The sequence below is a fragment of the Alligator mississippiensis genome, chromosome 2, assembly GCF_030867095.1.
Source record: "Alligator mississippiensis isolate rAllMis1 chromosome 2, rAllMis1, whole genome shotgun sequence".
NCBI classification, from domain to species: Eukaryota; Metazoa; Chordata; order Crocodylia; family Alligatoridae; genus Alligator; species Alligator mississippiensis.
This window is the reverse complement of record NC_081825.1, coordinates 236,446,176-236,466,329: the sequence shown is the minus strand read 5'-3', so window position 1 is coordinate 236,466,329 and position 20,154 is coordinate 236,446,176. Positions and strand designations below refer to the sequence as shown.

At 47.9% G+C, this 20,154-nt stretch overlaps 2 protein-coding genes across 9 annotated transcripts in view; one reads left to right on the top strand and one right to left on the bottom strand.

Annotated features, from left to right (window-relative positions):
* Positions 1 to 4,175: 4,175 nt before the first annotated feature.
* On the bottom strand, positions 4,176 to 11,936 carry LOC102561188 (acyl-coenzyme A thioesterase 1). 4 transcript variants are annotated; one of them, XR_009460173.1, is made up of 4 exons: positions 11,445 to 11,936; positions 6,947 to 7,149; positions 5,319 to 5,540; positions 4,901 to 4,964 (listed from the first exon to the last, which is right to left on the bottom strand). XR_009460173.1 is itself a non-coding variant. In XM_006272568.4 (3 exons), the coding sequence occupies exons 1-3, from the start codon at positions 11,905 to 11,907 to the stop codon at positions 4,362 to 4,364; spliced, it is 1,269 nt and encodes a 422-aa protein (XP_006272630.2). In that variant the 5' UTR covers positions 11,908 to 11,936; the 3' UTR covers positions 4,176 to 4,361. The 4 variants fall into 4 exon arrangements, 3 of the variants coding, with proteins under 3 accessions (XP_006272630.2, XP_059578917.1, XP_059578916.1); XM_006272568.4 differs by lacking the exon at positions 5,319 to 5,540 and having other exon boundaries at positions 4,176 to 4,964; XM_059722934.1 differs by having other exon boundaries at positions 4,780 to 6,344.
* Positions 11,937 to 12,211: 275 nt separating this feature from the next.
* HEATR4 (HEAT repeat containing 4) overlaps positions 12,212 to 20,154 on the top strand; it is a 57,811-nt gene continuing 49,868 nt past the window's right edge. For 3 of the 5 annotated variants that reach the window (XM_059722930.1, XM_059722929.1, XM_059722932.1), the window contains exon 1: positions 16,230 to 17,723. In XM_059722930.1, coding sequence (XP_059578913.1) covers positions 16,714 to 17,723 — 1,010 coding nt within the window. In that variant the 5' untranslated portion in view covers positions 16,230 to 16,713. Of the gene's footprint in view, positions 12,390 to 13,613; positions 15,660 to 16,229; positions 17,724 to 20,154 lie in introns of those variants that run through there. The other 2 variants (XM_019496519.2, XM_059722931.1) reach the window with 2 other exon arrangements.

Genomic DNA, 20,154 nt, shown 5'->3' with positions numbered 1-20,154 from the left:
GTTGCACGCATTTACCTGTGCCTCAGAATGAGCCTCAACTCACCTGCTCAGATCACTGGGCCACCCACAAATGTACGAAATACAGATACATGCATTGAAAAGAAGGTGAGGGGAGGTTCAATGTAATGCCCCACTCCAAGATAACAGATTATCTCAAGCTGCCTTTCCTGTGAGTCTGAAAGTGGTTGGAGCCCTCAGTGACAAAGAATTCACTCTTCCAGGTTTGATTGCTCTTGCCAGAATTGAACAAGAAGTGGCACTCATCCTTCTCCAGTGGGATCTGACTTTGGCAGTCAGACCCCTCTAGTTGATTATTTAGGACACTTGTAATATCTGCAGCCCCAGATGCATCAATCTTCACGCGCTTGAGATTGAAAACAGCAATTTGAATGGTAATACCCTTGTAGCTGCCAATCCAAAAACATTTTTTTTTAAACCAACAGTCTGCAAACTATTTACAGATAACCAAACTTTTTTTAATGACAGATTTTTTACACTGTAACAGAGCTGGGCCCTGTTACCAGGGATATGGGGGTGTTTGAACAGTTCCACACCCTGGGAGCACCTCCCCACACCCACCACAGACCTGGAAGGCTCATCAAAGACTGATGATCCAGGTCCTGGGACACAATGAGTCTTAAAGCAAGGGAGTTAACATAGGTGTGGTGAATGTAGATGAGCTAGCCACCTGGACCAGCAGGTGGGGAAAATAAAAGATGCTGAAAGGAGCCTTAGAGGTAGCTGTACTGGTAGTGAGGCTGTCTGGAGTCAAGTAGCTACTGGGAGGGGCTGAGCATAGTGGTTCTGTCTGTCTGTCTAAGCCTGCAGGCTCTGCAAAGCCTCTGAAAGATAAGAGGTGACCCGAAGGTGAAGTCTGGGAATAGCTCTTGCCTGTATTCCTGCAGGCTAAGTAAGTGATAGCTTATTTGTTTAACTTTGCTTGTTTTGCATTTCTAACAAGTCCTGCCTGGGTGGCCTCTGGGTGTTATCCACCAGCTCTGCTGCTCCAGAAATAAGGGCCCTGAACAGTGAGTCCTTAACCAAGGCCAGCAGTAAAAGTGTGATCTGCCCAAATGCTGCCCATAGCAGCTTACAAACATTTCTGACAAGTCCTGGACAGTAGTAACAAGGGCTGGATTCAAACTTGGGGCTTTAGCACCAATCAAAGTCCTACTTGACTACAGCAGTAGTTTTACATTGTGCTGCTTCCACCTCAGTGGCCCTCTACTCCTTCCCCTCCCACCACCTTGATTTCCCTCTGACTGCACCATGCACTCTGCTGTCCCCACCCCACAACCTTACCCCTGTTGGTTCTAACTCCCATCCCAGGCTGGACGGCCCCCCCCCCCCAACCTTGCCATACTCAGCTTGAGTACCACCTCCCTTCTCCTGGCCCCATAGCTTTTTCCTAGCTGTACTGCCTCCCTCCCTGTCTCACTTGGTATCTCAGATTGCCTAGGGCTGCATAGTCCTGTCTACCTTTTGAGGCAAGTAGCCCTTCCTGGAAGGTGACAGCTGGGATACAGTGATAGCATGTGGCTGGTGGGGAGGGGGCTACAGAGATTCCCATGGATAACAAAGCCCTGGTGATGACAGCTTGCTGCAGGGTGCTGAGCTGCACTCCTGTTCAGACACCAGATAGAGAAAAGTAGTGCTATCTGTCCCTCAGCACTTGCATCCAGCCTCTCTTCAATGATGAGTCTTCAACCAAGGTCACTTTCTCTTAAGTTTGTAAATTAAAAAATGAGATGTCTGTAATAATAATAAAAAAAAAATTCAGACAGGTGTTTTTAGCCTTATTATATGGACTCTGCAAATTTATGGACATTTGGCAACCCTGGTAGTAAAGCACTGCAACCCCATTTGCAAGCCAGACAGCTATTGATGGTGACTGTGGCAGTAAGGACCTTTAAGAGGGAAGTCCTAGACATACAGGGCTCATCGAGATGAGCATGCATGTATCGTATGTGGTGTCGCAAACTGCATGTACAATGTGCAGGGGTGTAGGTTGTAGCTGTGTTGGTCTAAGGACATAGGCAGACAAGGTTCCTTGGGTGAATTTGATATCTCGAAAGCTTGCTTAATAACTATTCTCCAACTATTTGGGTTGGTCTAATAAAAGATATCAAATTCACCTCAAGAACCTTGTCTGCCTATGTACAATGTACAGGCATTCACTGTGCTGCCAGTTTGCAAGATAGCAGGGGTTTTTTACACCAGGAGATCCTGGTGTCAAAAAACCCAGCACCTGAAAAAAGCAGAGTGGCACATGTGCTGTCTGAAACTGGAGTCCGATTGGTTGGAGCCAGGCCAGGCTCCATGCATCAGATTGCCCCCACTGGAGCCCCAGAAGGCCCCCAGGACTCCAGGTAAGGCTCCTGGGGCCAACCCAGGTGCTGGCCTCAGCCTCCCCTACCGAACCCAGGGGAACTTGCCATGTGCCAGAGCGTGTATGCATGAGCATTCCCTGGGTATGTGCTGTTGCTCTTTGTCCCTGGAGAAATGCATGTGTATGGTTGTCTGGATGCACCCATTCGGTCACCCTTTTTAGACATTCCAAGAGACTTAGTTCCTGGTTCTTGAAACTTTCTTTCCTGGGTGTGAGAGGGCAGGGGATGTTGCTCTCAAAGTCATCTAGGGGGGACTTGCCAGCCATGACTTATGATGGGAGAAAAATAGAATTAATACCTCCCTGATGAACTACCCAATAAAATGCAGTTAGATTTTAGTCAGTTACAAAGGCTCCCTTTATTAAATAAATTTCCTAGGATACAGAATAAATTTCCAAGGATGTACAGAAATAGGTACCTGCCTCTAAGTGGCACACCACTTCTGCATCCCAGAGCTGGCTTCTGAACCCTGCTCTTGGATCCTCCATGACTCTTGCTCCCATTCCCCTGTTGGCATCCCAGCAAACACGCTTTCTCCCCAAGTAAGTGAGGGTGTCTTTCTCACTTTCCTTGGTGCCAAGAAGGAGCTGGGGAAGGGGGGGAGGAAATCTGGCAGCATCCTGCTTACCCATCAGTGTTTCACTTGCCTGACTAGACTTCTCCTGAGTGGTTGTGGCTCATTGTGCTGCCTGCTGCTCCACACCGCCTCTCTTCTCTCCTTGCCCCTGGGGGGCAACTACTAGTTCTGAGAGGTTTCCTTTTATCCTCTCCGCTCTGCCCGGCCCCCGCAACAGGTTTGTCCGTGAAAGTTGGGCATTTGCCCATGAAAACCAACGTAATTAATTGCTGGTGTCGGCTGTTCCTCAGCTGCACCACCGGCATATTCCACGCTTGCCCCATTCTTGACCCTGTGGGGTTACTCTAGGTCATTCCAGTAACAGGGTTGCAGTGTTAACACTGGGGTTGCCCATGTTTTCCTTGTAATTCTGCCATGAGTGTAATGTCTCAAGCTAGCTCTGTATAGAGCTAGTCTCAAGCTAGCTCAAGCAAGGCAAGTTACCCCAAAGATGTTGCCCCAGGATTCCTTTTACCAGAGGCCCCCAAGGATTGACATGGCCCCTTGTCCAATTTAGCATCAAGTGAACTTTATTAGTAACCCCTAGGCTTATTACAAGTATACTTCTGCCTGATAGGACCTGGCAAGTGGTTCCTTAGATGTTACAGCAGTGACCTTCGTGGTACCGGCCTCAGATCCTCAGCTGGATGTGTGAGATGTTAGTTTCTGGATTCCCTGTTACTCAAAGCAAGAATTCCAAGGCTACTCCTGTCTCCCCATGCTGGCAACACAAACACACACTCTCTTTGTTTGTCCACTACTTTTGTAACGTTCTCATTTCAAACTGTTCAATCCTCAAGTTTCTTACCTCATCTTTTTAGATAAGATACTCCAATCGTATTCTATTTTTGGTTTTCTTTCCTTCTAGGGAAACTACTGTACCTGGTTAGCCCACCATACCAATCACCACTCATTTTTCCCAGTGTCTTTAAGGCACTCTGTACAATTTAATTGCTTAGTTCCGGGAAGGTCTATGGTTATGCTAAGAGCCTGAGCAAAGCTCAGTTTGCCAATTACAAAGGGGCCCACAAAGAGTAAGAAAGATTGAAGCAGCATCTCTACCTGTCCATGGGTAATTTGAATAAATAAAGGGAAGTAACCAGAGTACAATTGCTTGGTATTCACAAAATTCTGCTGAAGAAATAAGACAGTGTCTCGGACAAGAGATGTTCCTTCTGATTTCTTTAATAGAAATACATCCAACAAATCTGGCATGAGAGGTGTACACCTAAAATTCTTGCCACAAATGCAGAAAGGCACTACAGTAACTTATACTGGTGGTAAATAATGGTTGTATAATCCAAGTCATGCTAAGACTTGAAACTCCAGGAGCCCCATCCTATTAGCCCAGTACATCACAGCTTGCTGGGTATCGGGTATTCTTTGCCATTGAGGTGTTTGCTGAAGAAGGCTTGGATACATTGCCAAGCATCCACCTGTGCCTCAGAATGAGCCTTGGGTTCACCTCCCCAGAACACCAGCCTGTTCACAAATGAATGCATTGTGGCCTCACACACTGGGAAGAAGGGGGGTTCAATGTAATGGCCTGCTCCAGAGTAGCAGATTATCTCAGGCTTCTTCCCATGCGCCTGCAGGAGTTTGGTGGCTTCAATGGCAAAGAATTCACTGTTCCAGATCTTATCATCCTTGCTAGCAATGAATAGAAAATGGCTCTTAGCCTTCTCCAGTGGGATCAAGCTTTGGCGGTCAGGCTCATTTAGTGGGTTGTTTAAAACATTTTTAACATCTGCAACCCTAGATTTGTAAATCTTCATGCGCTTGAAGTTGAAACCAACAGGTGGAATGCTGATATCCTTGTAGTGTAGCCAGGAAGCTGTATTTCCCAAACAGGCATTGATGGTGACAACTGCTGCAATGCCCTTTAAGAAGGAGGCCATAGACATGCACAAGTCACCTCCCTTGGACATTCCAAGCAACCCAATTCCTGGACCTTTCACCTGTATGGAAAAGAAACGGAGATCAGAACTGCAGGATGATGAAAGGATGACCTTCCATAGCACCCTTCATTCCTAGGGACCCCCAAAGACTCATAGTTTTATAACTGCATCAGCTTCATAGGACTTCCATCACCCATGGACTACTGACACACCTGGAGGGGTTGGGCATAGGTTTTAATACTGCAAAGTCACAATATTACATCTACAGATTAATGCTAGCAATGCAGGGAAAACACACTACCCTTTAAAATCAACAACCTTTTATGTTGTAGCTCTTTCCCCCCCATTATTTCCCACATCTCAGCATTGGCTCAGGCCAGCTCAGCATGGTCTAGAGGATAGAAATTATCATACCTTGCACCTAATTTAAACCGACTGAGGAGCCCCTTGCAGTTTATAATGTTCTTCACTAAATTCACAAGAAAGTAAACGGCTATATCCAGATTTAAAATAACTGGATCCCCATTGTTTTTCCTTTTAGTGAGTTAGCAGAAAGGAAGGGTATAAATACTGAATATTAATCCCGATAGAAACTTAACCAGCAATTGAAACTGAGGTGGCAGTAATCCAGTAATTCTAGGGGAAAAAAACAAGAGAGATGCTGTTGATACCCCCATTCATCAGCATATGTTACAGCTTCCTCTATCCAAGGAGCAAGGCATTCAAGGTACTGGCAGCTCTCAGGTACAGAAGCTGATATGTTGTTTGGAGCTCTGGAGCTGCTTAATCAAACACTTATGTGAAATAAAATGTTCTTTTTGTTACACCAAGTATCACCAAAGCAACCTTTGTTAAACGCAGGAGACTCCGGTATAGCGTTCCGCTTACAGTGAGTTTTTCAGTAGCAAGATACCAAGCACATGCCTGTACAGGTCCACATCATATAAGAGAAAACCATCTATCCAGCAGAAATTAAAACAGCTTTCAGAGTGGATGCCTGTTCTTCTAAACATTCAATTAGTCAGACAAAATAAGGAACGTAGAAGTTTGAAATGGACATGACAAACCACAGCTGCATGAATACCCCAAGGAAAATGTAGAACCATCTTTGCCACGTTCTGGGAACATCAGCCAACAGCCTCCCCAGACAAATCCTGCCCACAGCAGCTTTGACCTCAGCCTATGTGGATACTCTGCAATAACCACAACAGTAAGATTAGTAGATTAGTGCACTAGAGTGCTTGTAGCCCAAGGCCAGATTACATTGATTTTAAATCTGCTTAAACTTCTTCCTACTCCATCCTGTCATTGGAAGGGGCCAGCTTCTTCCCTAAGAACAAGTTGGCCTAATTTGCATGGAGGAAAAAGAAAGCGGCAGCCACTTTGAAAAAATGCACTTCTTCACCGAATTCCCTGTTGAACGCCTTTATCATTCAGCCTCTGCAGAAGGAGAAATATTATCATGATGAATGCCAAAACATGAACATTGATCCCCAAAACATTTGTTAAGCTATAGCCACTGCACTTGATTTTGGTGAGTCTCATCCCCCTAGTAGGTCAGAAGGGTCTACACAATTCTGCTGCTTGGGTAATTTGGCACAAGGGAAAATGGGGGGAAGCCATTGTCGTGGACTTCCTTAAAACAATGGATCACAGAACCATCTCATGCTTAGGAAGTCTGCTGGTTAATTAATTATTTGCAACCAGTCTACAATAAGTAAGGCTAAAATCTCTTTTGGAAGATGGGACACACTCTCAACAACAGTTTCCATTCCACCTTCCTAGAAAGACATGGGAATTTAGTTAGGTTTATTCAGACGAGTGCAGGGGTCTGAAATTCACCCTCCAGAATTTGCTGTCACCCGAAAAGAAATGCTGAACCCAGCAGTCACAGAACAGTACCAGTGCATGGGACTGCATCATATAAAACAGGTTTTGACAGAACTTATTTTGAGAATAGCAGCTGTGTGTCACACACAGCTTTCCAACAGTCTCAAGATGAGAGCTCCTTGTGGTGGAGGAACACAAATGAATGAACTGACCTGAGGGTGTTGTAGCATGTAGTTTACAGCTTCCTCAAAATACTCCAGATGGAATTCTTTTGCATCTTTCTGGAGATCTTCATAGCCATAGTAAGCCAGAGCCAGGGCAGCAAATCCATGATTGGCTAGCAGGCACGCTCTGTGTTCTAGGAGCCCCCCTCCAAATCCATAAATTTCAATTATGCCAGGAAAGGGGCCACTGCCTTAAGAAAACAAGATAAAGGGTTTTGGTAGTTCAGAATTCTTCCTTTCTATTCCAATATTACAGACCTCTTGAAATCTGCAGGACTCAAGATTCTTAGGCTCTTTGTTACCTCTCAGCAAGCAACAATGATGATGTTTAAGCCAAGACAGAATACTAATCCTACCTCATCATCTGAATATGCAGATGACACAGACTTGAAGTGAAGAAAAATGGGCCTGGTACTGGAAAGAATCTCCTGGGTTGTCAAGTCTAGAGCCCAGGAAAGCCTGTCATACTTTCCCATTCAAACCAATCAAGCTCCATTTTTAAACTATCCACATTGCTTCTTTCTCTGCATTGTTCCTGTTAGAAGGCTGTTCTAGAAACTTGTACTTCTGGTGATCAGAATTTTTCTAGATTGTAGCCTCAGTTTGGACTCATAACATTTGTTCTTGTGGTATTGTTGTCCTTTTCCTTAAATAACAATTCTAATTTCCCTGTGTTTATCCCCCTAAATATATTTATAAAGGCCAATCATATCCCCCAATTACAATCACTTTACACAGGCCAACCTTTTCCAGCCACCTCTTGTATGTCTATCCACCCCTCCAGTATAACAGGTTGTGACCTTAAGTGCAGCTCCCCAGTTTTCCTCCTAGTTCTTCTCTATACCTGCATCGGTTTGTAAAAGTTTGTTTTGAACATGGCTGACCAGATTTGGACAGTTTTCAGATGAGGTCCTACCAGCCCCTTAAAATATGGGACATTCCCCTCTTCCTACCATAAATATCTTACCTGATATATCACTGAATCACATTTACCTTCTTCAAAGCCACTTCACACTGGCTTCTGCACACATGGATTTTTCTCCAATGTATAGCAAAAATTCTTTCTATTCTGTCCCACAGCGTGTGACCCGGCATTTTTTATTACTAAATTTCATTGCATTAATATTACTCCAGTCTTCAAGTTCATCCAGTTTCCTTGTAGACTAGTTCTGTTAGCATCCACTGATAAGGATTGCTGTATGTTAATTATAAATAGAAAGCTGCTTTTTAAACATGACCGGTCCCATGACCAATCCTTGGGGAATTCCAGCTACTGAAAAAACTGGGAATTTTTGCACACCACCCATTATTTAGTGTTATTTCCCCAATAAGCATCTACCCACCAATGTTTTTTGAATAAGTTATAAAATGCAGAAAATAACCAAACTCCATCCCAGACACAGATCTCTGTGTCCTTTACTCCTCCAGTGCCTGCATTTCTACTGGAGTCCATCTATCCCTGTAACAGAACCAGGGCTCCAGGGGCAGCCATGATGTCTCCTGGTAACTATGTGGCTCCTGTCCTACTCCAACTCCAACACCCTCCCTGGTCATCTGCCTGCCATGCCATGCCTTGGTTAATTTTTGAAAGGTAGGCTGGCCAAGGATCCTAGAGCAAGCTCTATTCCATCTTGCTGCCAGTAGATTCCTCCTGAACCCAACTAGTCCCAATCTGGCCCTCATGCTATATGGAGTCTCCTGACCTGTACATGCCCCCAGGAAACCTACTGCCTTATGAGCTATTCATGGCCTCTGACGTCCTCTGTAGCCATGCCTATGCTTTGCACATGTTACCAATTAATACTTAAGTGGGACACCTTGCCTTCAAGTCAATGTCATTTCAGGTCTCTATACCCTTGTCAGGGCCATACCCTGCCCAGCCTCTGCTCCTTTTCTCTAGCTGGGCCCCTTAGCCCAGGCCCACCCTATTGGACCTGGCCTTTGGACCTCAGCCCCTGTTTCCCACTATCAGGCTCTGGTTCTGCCCCTTCTGGGCTTTGGGCCCCTGGCCCTGGTATTTGCTCTCTCTGGCTTCTCACTCCCTTGGAATATGGGCCTTTGGTCCCAGGCAGACTCCAGCCCTCTCGTGCTCTCTGACACTGATCTCCTCCCCTCCTAGTCACAATTCAGTCCACCAGTTTAAATTAAAACCAACAGATAAGCCCACTGGCCACAATTAAAACCATTCCCAGACTAGGTTGGAACAAACTCTAGCTCACTGGCTGTACAACAAAATTCCCACCCCCCCTCTCCCCACTGGGTCATTGTTCCCTGCCTGCTATAAGCTCCTTACTTGCAGTTCCCCAGGGCAGCTCAGGTAGCAGCCAGTCACCCTCCTGCAGCCATTCTGCTCATGCTTATTTGCTACTTCAGAAGTACAGGGGTGAAAGGCCCACCACGTGAAACTAGAAGCTCCCCTCAGAAAGGAAGGCTACTGGGAAAGTGGCAACTAATTACTTGGTACAAATGATAATCAACAGGGACAGGAGTAGAGGTAAGAGGTTAGTAACTAGTGTAAGAAGGGGAGACACCAAGCAGAGGCTGCAGTCCACCCCCAGTAGTCCCCCTCCCAGTGCCAACCCCACCTGCCCCAAGCACAGCCTGGCCCAGCCCCTGCCAGGAAGAGCCTGGCACCACCCCAGCCCCAGTCACAACGGCAGTCCCCGATCCCACTCAGATCTGGGGGCACATGCCCCTGGCCCCGTGCCCTCCTGGGGTGTGTGCAACAGTGGGAGCCAGCCCTCCCCTCCCCACACCCCCTGGACAAGCTGCGGCTCAGTCCCGCATCCCACCCTGCCCTGGCTGGGCAGTGACTGTCCCAAGCCCTGCTCCCTCCCTCACGGCAGTGGCCTTGATCTGCCCCTTCACACCCCTTCCCTTCCCCTCTCCATCCATCACAACAGACTTACCAGCCACATGCAGTTCTCCACGCTGTATTGGAAATCGGACTGGTATCGGCCAATAGCCAATTTTTAAGGACGCATATTGGTATTGGCCTCAAAAATCTCTATTGGTGCACCCCTAAAATTTATAGTGGCATTTTTCATTTTAATTGTGGAAAGATGCGGATTTTGGGTTTTAAAAAAAAAAAAAAAAAATCAGAGAATTTACGATTTTTAAACATCCAAAATCAGGATCCCTGGTACCATGAACAACACGTGCTCCTGGCGGCTGGGGGGGGGCGCACAGCAGTGGTGGGAACGCGGCAGTGGTAAGCAGGGGAGCTCCCACAGATGCCGCCAGTGCTGTTGGTGGCAGGGGGAGGGGGTGGCGAGTGCTGACCAAGGGTTGGCGACCACCTGCAGCCGCTAGCGGCAGCATCAGCAGTGACCAGCGGGTGCCACCAGTGATGTCAGCAGTGGGGCAGCGAGTGGTGACCGCCTGCAGGCACTGCTGGCAGTGCCTTTTTGTAGGGGGTGCGCTGCCATGCTCAGGTAGTGCATATACACCCACGTGCACCCCTTACGTGTCACCCCTGCCTGGTACTAATGCAGCCCAGTATGCCCTTAGCCTTCTTGGCAACAAGGGCACACTGCTGGCTTGTATTCAGCTTATTGTCCATTGTAACCCCCAGGTCCTTTTCCATAGAGCTGCTGCCCAGACAGTCAGCCTCCAGCCTGTACCGGTGCATGGGATTGTTCTGTCCTAAATGCAGGGCTTTGCACTCGTCCTTGTGGAACCTCATGAGATTTCTTTTGGCCCAATCCTCCAATTTGTGTATATCTCTCTACAGTGGTGATGCATAGGGGGTGCATGTGCACCCCCTGAGAGTGCTGGTGTACCCCCTGACCGGCCGCACTCCCTGCTTAGGTGATGGGAGCGCCAGCGTCCCCCCTGCGAGTGCCGGCCAGGGAGTGGGAGTGCCAGATGTAGCGCCGTGGCCGCTTCTGGGAGTGCTGAGGCCACTTCCTGCTTGGTGAGTTTTGCTGCAGGGGGATGTGCCCCCCTGACTGAGATGGCACCAGTCTCCCATGTCTCTCTGAACCCTAACCTTACTACTATCTTACTACTACCTAACCCTACCCTTCAGCCTATCTACTAGTCCTCCCAGCTTGGTGTCATCTGCAAGCTTGCTGAGGGCGCACTTCATCCCGTCTCCCAAGTCGCAGATGAAGACACTGAACAAAACGGGCCCCAGGAACAAGGAGCAGTGAATAAGGGACCAACTTCAGCCTCGTTTGTCTGCACCCATTTGTAAGCAGCAGCCTCCATTTCTGTGTGCAAAAGACCAGCAACGCACAGAGAAGGACGCCTGAAGTTAAATCTGGGCGGACCCCGTGTGGACAGCCCGGCCTCGCACCAAGCCAGGCGCCTGCTGCTGCCAGGCAGCCCCGCAGAGCCTGGCTATGTAGAGCCCGCAGCTCACGGCCGAGCCCGTGAAGGGCGCTTGAAGCAGGTGCCCGACTCCGGCCCGGCTCGGGGAGAGCGGGCGCAGAGGGACGGGACGGGACAGGACGGGACGGGAGGAGGGGGCGGGGACACTCACCGGGCGGCAGGAAGAGCGTGGCCCGCAGGCGGCCGTGGCGCAGCGGCAGGCGGGCGACGCCGGGCCCCAGGAAGCAGCGCTCGTGCTCGGCCCGCGCCAGCAGGCGGCCCGGCAGGGGCCCGTGGCCCTCCAGCACGTCCAGCCGCAGGCGGAAGGGGCTGCGCACGTCGCGCTTGAGCAGGCGCCTGAAGGGCCGGCGCGGCCGCAGCGCCCACAGCAGCCCCATGGGCTCCAGCCCCGAGAAGCTGCCCCCGGGCAGCGCCGGCGCGCGGCTCAACTCCAGCTCCCCGCGCTCGTCCGCGCGGTAGCGGCCGCACGCCTCGAAGTCCTCGCCCGCCTCGTCCTGCAGCGCCGCCCGCAGCGTCACCTCCTGCCGCGGGCCCAGCCCCTCCACCGCCAGGCCCAGCGGCTCGTCCCACAGGCTGCGCCCGCCCGGCACCAGCCGCACGCGCGGGGCGCCCATGGCCGAGCCGGGGCGGGCGGGAGGCAGCGCGCTGCCGGGGGAGGGCCGTCAAGCGCCGGGACAGGCTGCCCTTCGCCCGTCCGCCCTTCGAGGTTTTTAAGCCCGGGCAGAGCTCCCGCCGCCCCTCCCAGCCCCGTTGCCGGACTCCGCCGGCGGGCACACGATGAGCGGCGGGCGGGCAAGGAAGGCCTGCGGCGGGGCGGCGCGGACACCTGGGCGGGCGGCCCGCAGCTTTTGCGGCTGCTGCGAGAGCGACGTGACGAGGCTGCTGTCGCCGCCGGGGCTGGTGCTCGCTGCTTCCCCGGCCCCGGCCCCTGCCCCGAGCTGGGCGGCTGGCCCCTGCTGCACAAACCCGACCTGGCGTAGTATGAGGCGAGCCACTAGCAGGGCCTGGGCCCAAAGCCCCTTGTGAAGCACAGGTGGATGCTTGGCAAGGGATCCAAGCCTCCTTCTGCAACCGCCTCAATGGCAAAGAATGCACAGTAAGCTGTGAGGCGGGGGGCTAAGAGGATCTCGTGCAGATGGGGTCCCTGGGCTTTCAAGTATTGGCATACTCCACGTTGTTGGATTATGTGCTAATGATAATTTACCCCCCTTCAATTTACTTCAGTGCCTTTTTGCCTTTGTGGCAAGAATTTTATGTAAACTATGTCAGTAGAGGGAAGGGAGCAGAAAGCAGAGCAGACAGGAGAAGAGGATGGGATCAGCACTCGGGGAAGGTGTGGGGCTAATTCTGCTGTGGAGCAGGGGTGCTCAAACCACAGCCGGTGGGCCAGGCCCTGTCATTTGGCCCAGAGGTCCATGGCCTTGCATGCTCAACTGGGTAAACAAGGCAGCCTGAGACCCAGTCCTGGCACTCAGGGCTGTGGGATGTTGCAGAGCCCCAGAACCCAATCCCTGCATGAAGGACCAGGTATAGGTGGTGTGGGTCCCTGGAGCCTGAACACAGTGGGTAGAGATGGTGCAGGGCTCCTGGGGCCTGATCCTGGTGTGCAGGGTCTGACCTAACTTGTAGATGGCCCCACACCCCAGGGCTAAAAGGTTAAGCACCACTGCTCTAGACCAGTGTTTCTCAACCTGTGGATGAGGACCAGGGCTGTCCCTGGAGGAGGGGAATTGGGGTGACTGCCCCAGGCCCTGCACTTTGGGGGGGCCCCAAGGAGCTGGGGGAGCGGCCACAGTGACTCTGCACTGCCATTGGCTTTATGTCCGGGCAAGAGCCGCCCCCACGGTCCAGTGCATGGAATCTGGCGCAGGATGGAGCACTGCGCTGCCATGGCCTAGGGTTGCCAACCTGCCAGAATTGCCCTAGAGTCTCCAGGAATTAGATATAGATCTCCAGGAGACTGCTGAGCGTCACCTGGGAGATAAGTGATAGGGCATTCATTAAAATCAATATTAAATCTGATTTATACAGTAGTCCAGTGGGTTTTTAAAAATGTAGTAGTAATGTGCATTTGCCTTCCTGATGTGAAGTCTACATGGTAATCTGTAACTGATATACACAAGCATGTTGGCACATTTCCGCTGTGTGTTGCAGGCATGCTGGAGTTCTGGAAACCTCCTGGAATAGATTCAAAGTTGAATCTGGAGTTGGCAACCCTACCATGGCTGACAAGGTGAGGCATAGGCCGCAGAACAGAGTGGGCCACCCAGGCCATGACTTGACCAACTTTTAGCGTGTGAATTTATATAACCCACAAATGTGCAATTGTCCTTCCAGTTAAAGCTGTATGGCTGTTTTTTTAACTGCATAGCTAGCTAAATGTGCTAAACGTTGGTCGGGCCATGGCCTGCGTGGCCTACCCCGTTCGGCAGCCTATAAGGTGAGGCACAGCAGTGGCAGTGGTGCAGAGTTGTCTCTGCTGCTCCTGGGCAGGCAGGGGGCACTTCACCATGGCAGCCATGGCAGCGTAGTGCTCCCTCCTGCACCAGGTCCCACCCTCTGGGCTGCAGAGGTGGCTTCTGCCTGGAGCTGGTCCAGTCCGATTGTAGCCCTGTGCCCCACTGTGGGGGGCAGAAATCTCATGGGGTAGATGTCCCTCCACCCCGCTGCCATGTTGCCTGTGCCCCGTCCTGCCTCCGCATGCATCACCTGTAACCACATCCCCCTTCCTCACACACCCCCACCCCATTTCCCACATATTGGGGGCAGGGGGCACGTGTCCACCATCTTAGCCCCCCCCCCCGGCAAAAATAAGTCAGTGCCTATGTCAGTACCTGAGTCTCTACAGAATGTGGGCTGTCCTGAAGGGTGGCACCCTCAAGAGCATCATGCAGAGATATAACAAGCAGGATTGGCATCCTGGCAAACTCTGTGGGAGAGCAGGTGGAAAGTGGGGAGAGTGTAGGAGATGCACAGGTTCCAAGAGCTGGGAAGGGGTGTGGGGGGGCAATTCTGGAGCCCCTAACTCGGTGCCAAGGCTGGTGCCCTGTTTGCCCACCCCTAGTTTTGCTACTGAGCTCCCCAGCTGCCAAGCAAGCCAGTCCCCATGCCAGATTCCATGCTGAGGCATGAACTGATTTAATAATTTGGAGAGAGGTCATTCCTCACCAGGCTATTTAAGAGGTACAAAATATTGATAGACCAGGCTTTAAACTAGCACAAGAGACTTGCAGTTACAGAACTAGACTTATTCCTTTGCAGAGAGCATAAATCTCAAACAGATTTCAGCTTTATTTTTTTTCATTCACTATTTTTCCATTCTCTCTCTATATGCCCTTTCCCCTTTGCTTAATATTACTGTCCACCTCCCCTTCTGTTCTCTCCCTTGCACCGATTCTGCCCTTTCTCTCTAACCTAGTTCCAGCCTTCATTTTTAAGTCTCTTCCCTCCTATTAGGAACTGCGCTTTTGAGATGTTGTTGCAGAATTGTGCATGTGTACATATATAGTTTATGATTCTTTACAGTGAAAAGTGCTTCTATATTTTTATTTGTCAGACATCTTCCAATATTATCTCCTAGTTAAGATGTCAGTGTCATCTGGGTCTTAGTTTTAGATTGCAAAGTGTACATTGTTTAAACTGAGTAATAATGAATATAGGCTAGGAAAGTCAGTTTTTCAAGATAGAGCAGGTTCTCTTTGAGGTTGATGGCAAGAAGAATTAAAATCCAGTTATCCTTATTTTATTTTCTCTTTATTGCACTTTAAAATCTGACAAACTAATCTGATCATTCATTTTTATTATATAAAGATTATAATGTGGTAAGCACTGACAATGAAGTCCCCTTTCCAAAGAACTTACAAACTAGTTTAGAATAAAAATTTAATGAAAATTGTATCCGGTGATAGTGGGAAATGAAAAGATACTGCTCCATGTCTAATAATGCGCGCATCAGGTTTCTGCTAAGAACAAATGTTTATATCCTATTTAAAAATCAGGTTTGCATAGCAAATTCTAACTGGACTTCAGTACAGTTCTATGAAAGTCTTACCAGTAGATAATAAGAGAAGATGTTAAAAATACTCCTTGCAAAATAAGGTATCTCTCAATAGGTATCTCTCCTTACAAAATAAGGTATCTCTTCAGCTAAATGAAGGCAATTGAGCTACTAAAAACACAAACAACCCAGTTGGAATATAGACCAATGACACTTGATGGAATTTAATTGTCACTAGTTGCTAGGCAACACCTGTACACAACTTGGAGGAAGGCCTCTGAACAGCAAAGCAGCTAAGATTTATCATGGAATTAGTTGCAGATTGTGCCTGTTAATACAAGACCAACATTGGAGAAACCTTTCAGAAAGGTAAATACAGAGTATTTATTGACTTCATAGCTGACCCATTTTTTCTTAGCTTCAGTAAAGTTATCTTGCTGTTTTAGTGGGATTTGACAACATATATGCAAACCAGCAAGTGCTGACAGATAGGAAAAATAGGACATCATGGTTCAGGGGATTGTTAATATAGTATTGGGTCTTTGTCTCCAGGTTTCTGATTCAGATCAAGGTAAGGACAGTAGTGAACACAAGTTGCTATCCTTTGTTGAATGAACTGGCCTTTATGAATTAAATTTGGAGGCCTAGATGTCTCCCATAAATTTTTCACTGTGTTGTCAGAGAGATGGCCTACAGCACAAATCTAGAGCAGGGCCTAAACTCATACCTTTGAAGATATAGCAAGATGCCTCAGGTACTGCATCACCATGCCCCACCCTCAGAAACAGGAAGAGAAGCTACTGATAGCAGGAAAAAAGGGAGGGATAATATAGGACAGAAACACAATAATATAGGTGGAACTGCAGAATCTCTGTATCAAAGAGTAAAGAAAGTAAATTATTGGGGGGGGGGGGAGAGGATTGGGGAGGGGGGAAGAGAGAGAGAGAGAGACTAAGAAACACAGACTAAGAGCCTGCTTATTTTCTTTTTCTGTTTCTCACTATCTATCCCATTCTTCTTTTCTTTTCTCTTTGTCCCTCCTTTATCATTTTTAGAAATGTAGATTCCAGTTAAGCGAATCACTTAAGCATGTGTTTAAGTGTCATTTCAGTGGATCTCAAGTAAGGGCTTAAAATTTAGTATGTATTTAATTGCTTAACTGAACAGAGATGTGCTTAAGCATATGCTTAAGAGGTGTGCTGATTCTAGACCATCAGGTGATTGTCCCAGCATTATCAGACCATAGGAAATCCATTCTCTTATGCCAAACTAGTGACTACTCAGCATGGCTTCCATGAATGCAGACCAAGATACTGAAAGTGATAGCAATGGAAGGTGTTACCGTGGAGCTCTGATGAACTGGATAAATGGAGTGTCCCATTGGTTTTCCTTGTAATATGCATTATTTCAGTGGGCTCCAACAATGTCTAAGGAAACCATGCTGTCCTGGGTTGTTAATATAGCTCTTCAAACTGATTTCTATATTTCAGTGTGTTTCCCAGTAGCAGAAGCAAGATATTTCACCAGTGCTAGAAGGATGAATATATCAACCCTTTGCAGCAGTAATAATCCATTTGCTATTGATGATAAACTGAGGGTCACCCTTTCTGAGAGCCATGAGCCATCTGGGCACTTCCAGTCCTGCAGCAACTCACCTGTAGACTTGCAAACTACAAAGACCACCAGGCCTTTGCAAGATACCTGCCTTTCCCAGCCCTGTTATTCACAATGCTATGTAAAGTACCTCAAGAAGATAGCTACAGACCTGAGATTCTCCAAGGAAGTTGTGAAGCACAGAGGGCTGCCCACCCTCCCCTATAAGGAATGTGACTTCAAGTACCTCTATGATGCTTCTGGAATCATTCAAAAGCCACAAAACAAAGAATCTATTGCTAAGAAAGTAGGGCAGCCACTGAAACTCCACCCTCTAAAGCAACCACCTTGCCTTTTAAAATCAGATATTTCACCTCCTACAGGGACCAGGGAAGAGTCTCTGTGGAGAACCAAAAGGCAGAGCTCACCTTCTCCACTTCTTCATGAAACTCCTTTTTCAAAGACATTCCTGACAGAGTCTCATGAAATGTCATCAACAGCAGTGACCAGAAGAGGACATGAAAAGAAGGTATCTCCAGGGGATGCCTCAGTATCAAGGATAAGGTGTCAGGGATGGGAGGAAATGCTTTTGAAGAAGCTGAACAGGACCACAGCTCAATGGATTGTGAATCAACAGGCTACTTGGGGTGGGTGGATTCAGGATAAGCCTCATAGTTTCACAAAACAAAAGTTTGACTGGAACAGAATCAGGGATGAACTTTCTTCTGAAAGTGATTTGAAATTATTGGATGAAATTCAAGCTGGAGAAGATGCCATGGAAGTCAGTTCCCAGAGCCAAGCACAGCAGAAACCTGAGACGCTCCTCCCAGTCTACTATAGGTAAGAGGGCTCATTTGATAGCATCTAGTATACTATTGTTTCTGTCTTTATTATGTTTTCCAAGGTGAACTAATATTAATTTCTTTTATTGTGAGGCTAGCTTTACCCCTTCCCTTTATCACCATCCACTGACCTTCCCATCTCCTCATTTGATCAGAGGCATAGCAGGGCAGGCCCACGCTTGGGCCAGCTGCTGATACATGTGGTAGTACCAGCTCCCACCATGCTAATTGCAACAGCACGGTCAGTTGTCACTGTGGCGGCAGCTGTTTTTGTGCCATCCATGAAGGCAATGTGCCCCTAGCCTTCATTCAGATGCCTGCAGCCTGACTGACAATTCCATGCAGAGGTCTGCTACATCACAGGGTGGTTTCATTATCCCTTCACATCCACATGAGGATAAACTGCAGTGATGGCGAAAAATACGTGGAGTGTTTAAGATGGCCCTCAGATTACTGCTTATGGAAGAAGAATGGTTAAAAAGTGATGCTTTTAGTCTTTGAGTTAAGATAGCCTTTCTTCTTGATGGAATGATATCATGTGGGCCCAAGAGGCCACATGGACCAGTGATAAATTTATATAGTGATACATTTTTATAGTTAAATGCATTGACACCATGGTAAGGATTTAATTACAAGCTGTCTTAAAAGAAGTTACTTTTTTTCTTTTCTACTCAGTGGGTGCATCTACACATGCCATTAATTTGAAGCAATGAACTCCAGAGGAGGTTGAGCCAGAGTAAACTACTCCTGGGCACAGCATGTACATGCGCTCCCAGGCCAGCAGCAATTTGAGCTAGGGCAGAGCAGTTTAGGCCAGGGCTGGGGGCACAGGGGGCCAGCCCCAAGCTGTGGGTGGTTGTATTGGGCAACGGAGGAGCTGGCTGGGACACAAGGGTGCTGAAAGCGTGAAGCCGTGTGGCTAGACAGCAGGCAGTCTAGTCCTCTACTAGCTGGGCTGCCTGGGTGCAATTTACACATCTAAACGTGCATTTAATTTCAGTTAATTACCCCTCTGTACTATCTTACAGCAACATTAATTAGTTTACTGTAGCCTGATAGCATTGCACATGTAGATGGTGATGCTTTACTCTGCCACTAATTAGTCTACTCCACAGTTAAGCACATGTGTAGACACAGACAGTATCACGATCATGGCTTTTATATTTATCTGATGCAAGTATTTGGTCATCTCTCAAACCTATAGATCAATGGTTTTCAACCCTTTTTCATTTGTGGACCCCTAAAATGTTTTGAATTGAGGTGTGGACCCCTTTGGAGGTTTTGAATGGTGGTGTGGACTCCTTTGAATTGTAGGTGTGGGTATTTGCATTATTTTGATTGATCATAGTAATCTTTTACAGACCCCTTAGACATAATCTGTGGACCCCCAGGGGTCTGCATACCACAGGTTGAAAACCATTGCTCTAAGCCATATGCAGAAGATAAATGTATCATCTTTCTCTTCTTTCAGATTTTCTAGAACTTCCATGTATGTGTGTATGGGGAGTATTAATATCACAGCAACATAGGATGAAATTTTATAATTTATTCTATCACCCTACTGTTAGACCCCCGACTCCATGCAGCGCCCAACGACTAGAGAGAAGACAGTCCAATTGCCCATGGATCTTGTCACTCATTAGCCAGAGCAAGCAGGGAGCAAACACCAGCACACATTGCTTGCAACAGCTTTATTCAGAATGGAGACAGCTTCGGGCAAAGGTCCCAAAAAACAACAAACCGGGGACCTGCCCTGAACATTAGTTCTTTCCACATTTTATACGCCATGGTTCATACATATTAACATTTATTCCACCTATGTCCCTTCTTTGGCTCCACCCATTTCTCCTCCCATCTCAAGCTGCACCTCTGTTTACTGTTTGCTTCCTTTGCATGGTATTGCGTATGCATTTCCTTCATTTACATGCCTCTCTGCTAAGAGCACACGTGTAAGACTTTGATCACCATCTTCTTCCGGCCACTTGTGATTTCTCACTGGTTCTTTCTATTTTTTTTGCTGACTTCAGCACCATCTCTAAGGCTATATTTTTGCTTTGTCTCCTCACACTAGTGGGCTACATTCTATTTTTACCCAACACATCATACACTTTGTACCCTATCCGTTTGTTAAGAATCCACTTACTTAAGCATTAGCAAAGTTAGTTGCTTTTAATATATCGGCCAGCCTTGTGACCAGCAGCTTTTGCTAAGACACAGGAAAAAGCCTTCATTCAGCTGCACACTCAGTACTCCCCAAAATTCATATCGTTACCCTAACACCTCCACTAAGGCAGGATCAAGTACATCTTGGCCTGTTCTTTAAAACTTCCAAAGGAAGAGTTTCCCCATAATTCCTTCGTAACGTCTCCAATACTTTACAACTCCAACAGAAAATATTCCTCATATCCAACCTAAAATGTCTTTGATAC

Coding starts and splice junctions, on each gene's coding strand:
- LOC102561188 (XM_006272568.4), bottom strand. CDS start 11,907: ATGGGCGCCCCGCGCGTGCGGCTGGTGCCGGGCGGGCGCAGCCTGTGG. Junction 7,150..11,444: donor CACGCTCTTCCTGCCGCCCG/GTGAGTGTCCCC, acceptor TGTTTTCTTAAG/GCAGTGGCCCCTTTCCTGGC. Junction 4,965..6,946: donor ACATGCTACAACACCCTCAG/GTCAGTTCATTC, acceptor TTTTCCATACAG/GTGAAAGGTCCAGGAATTGG.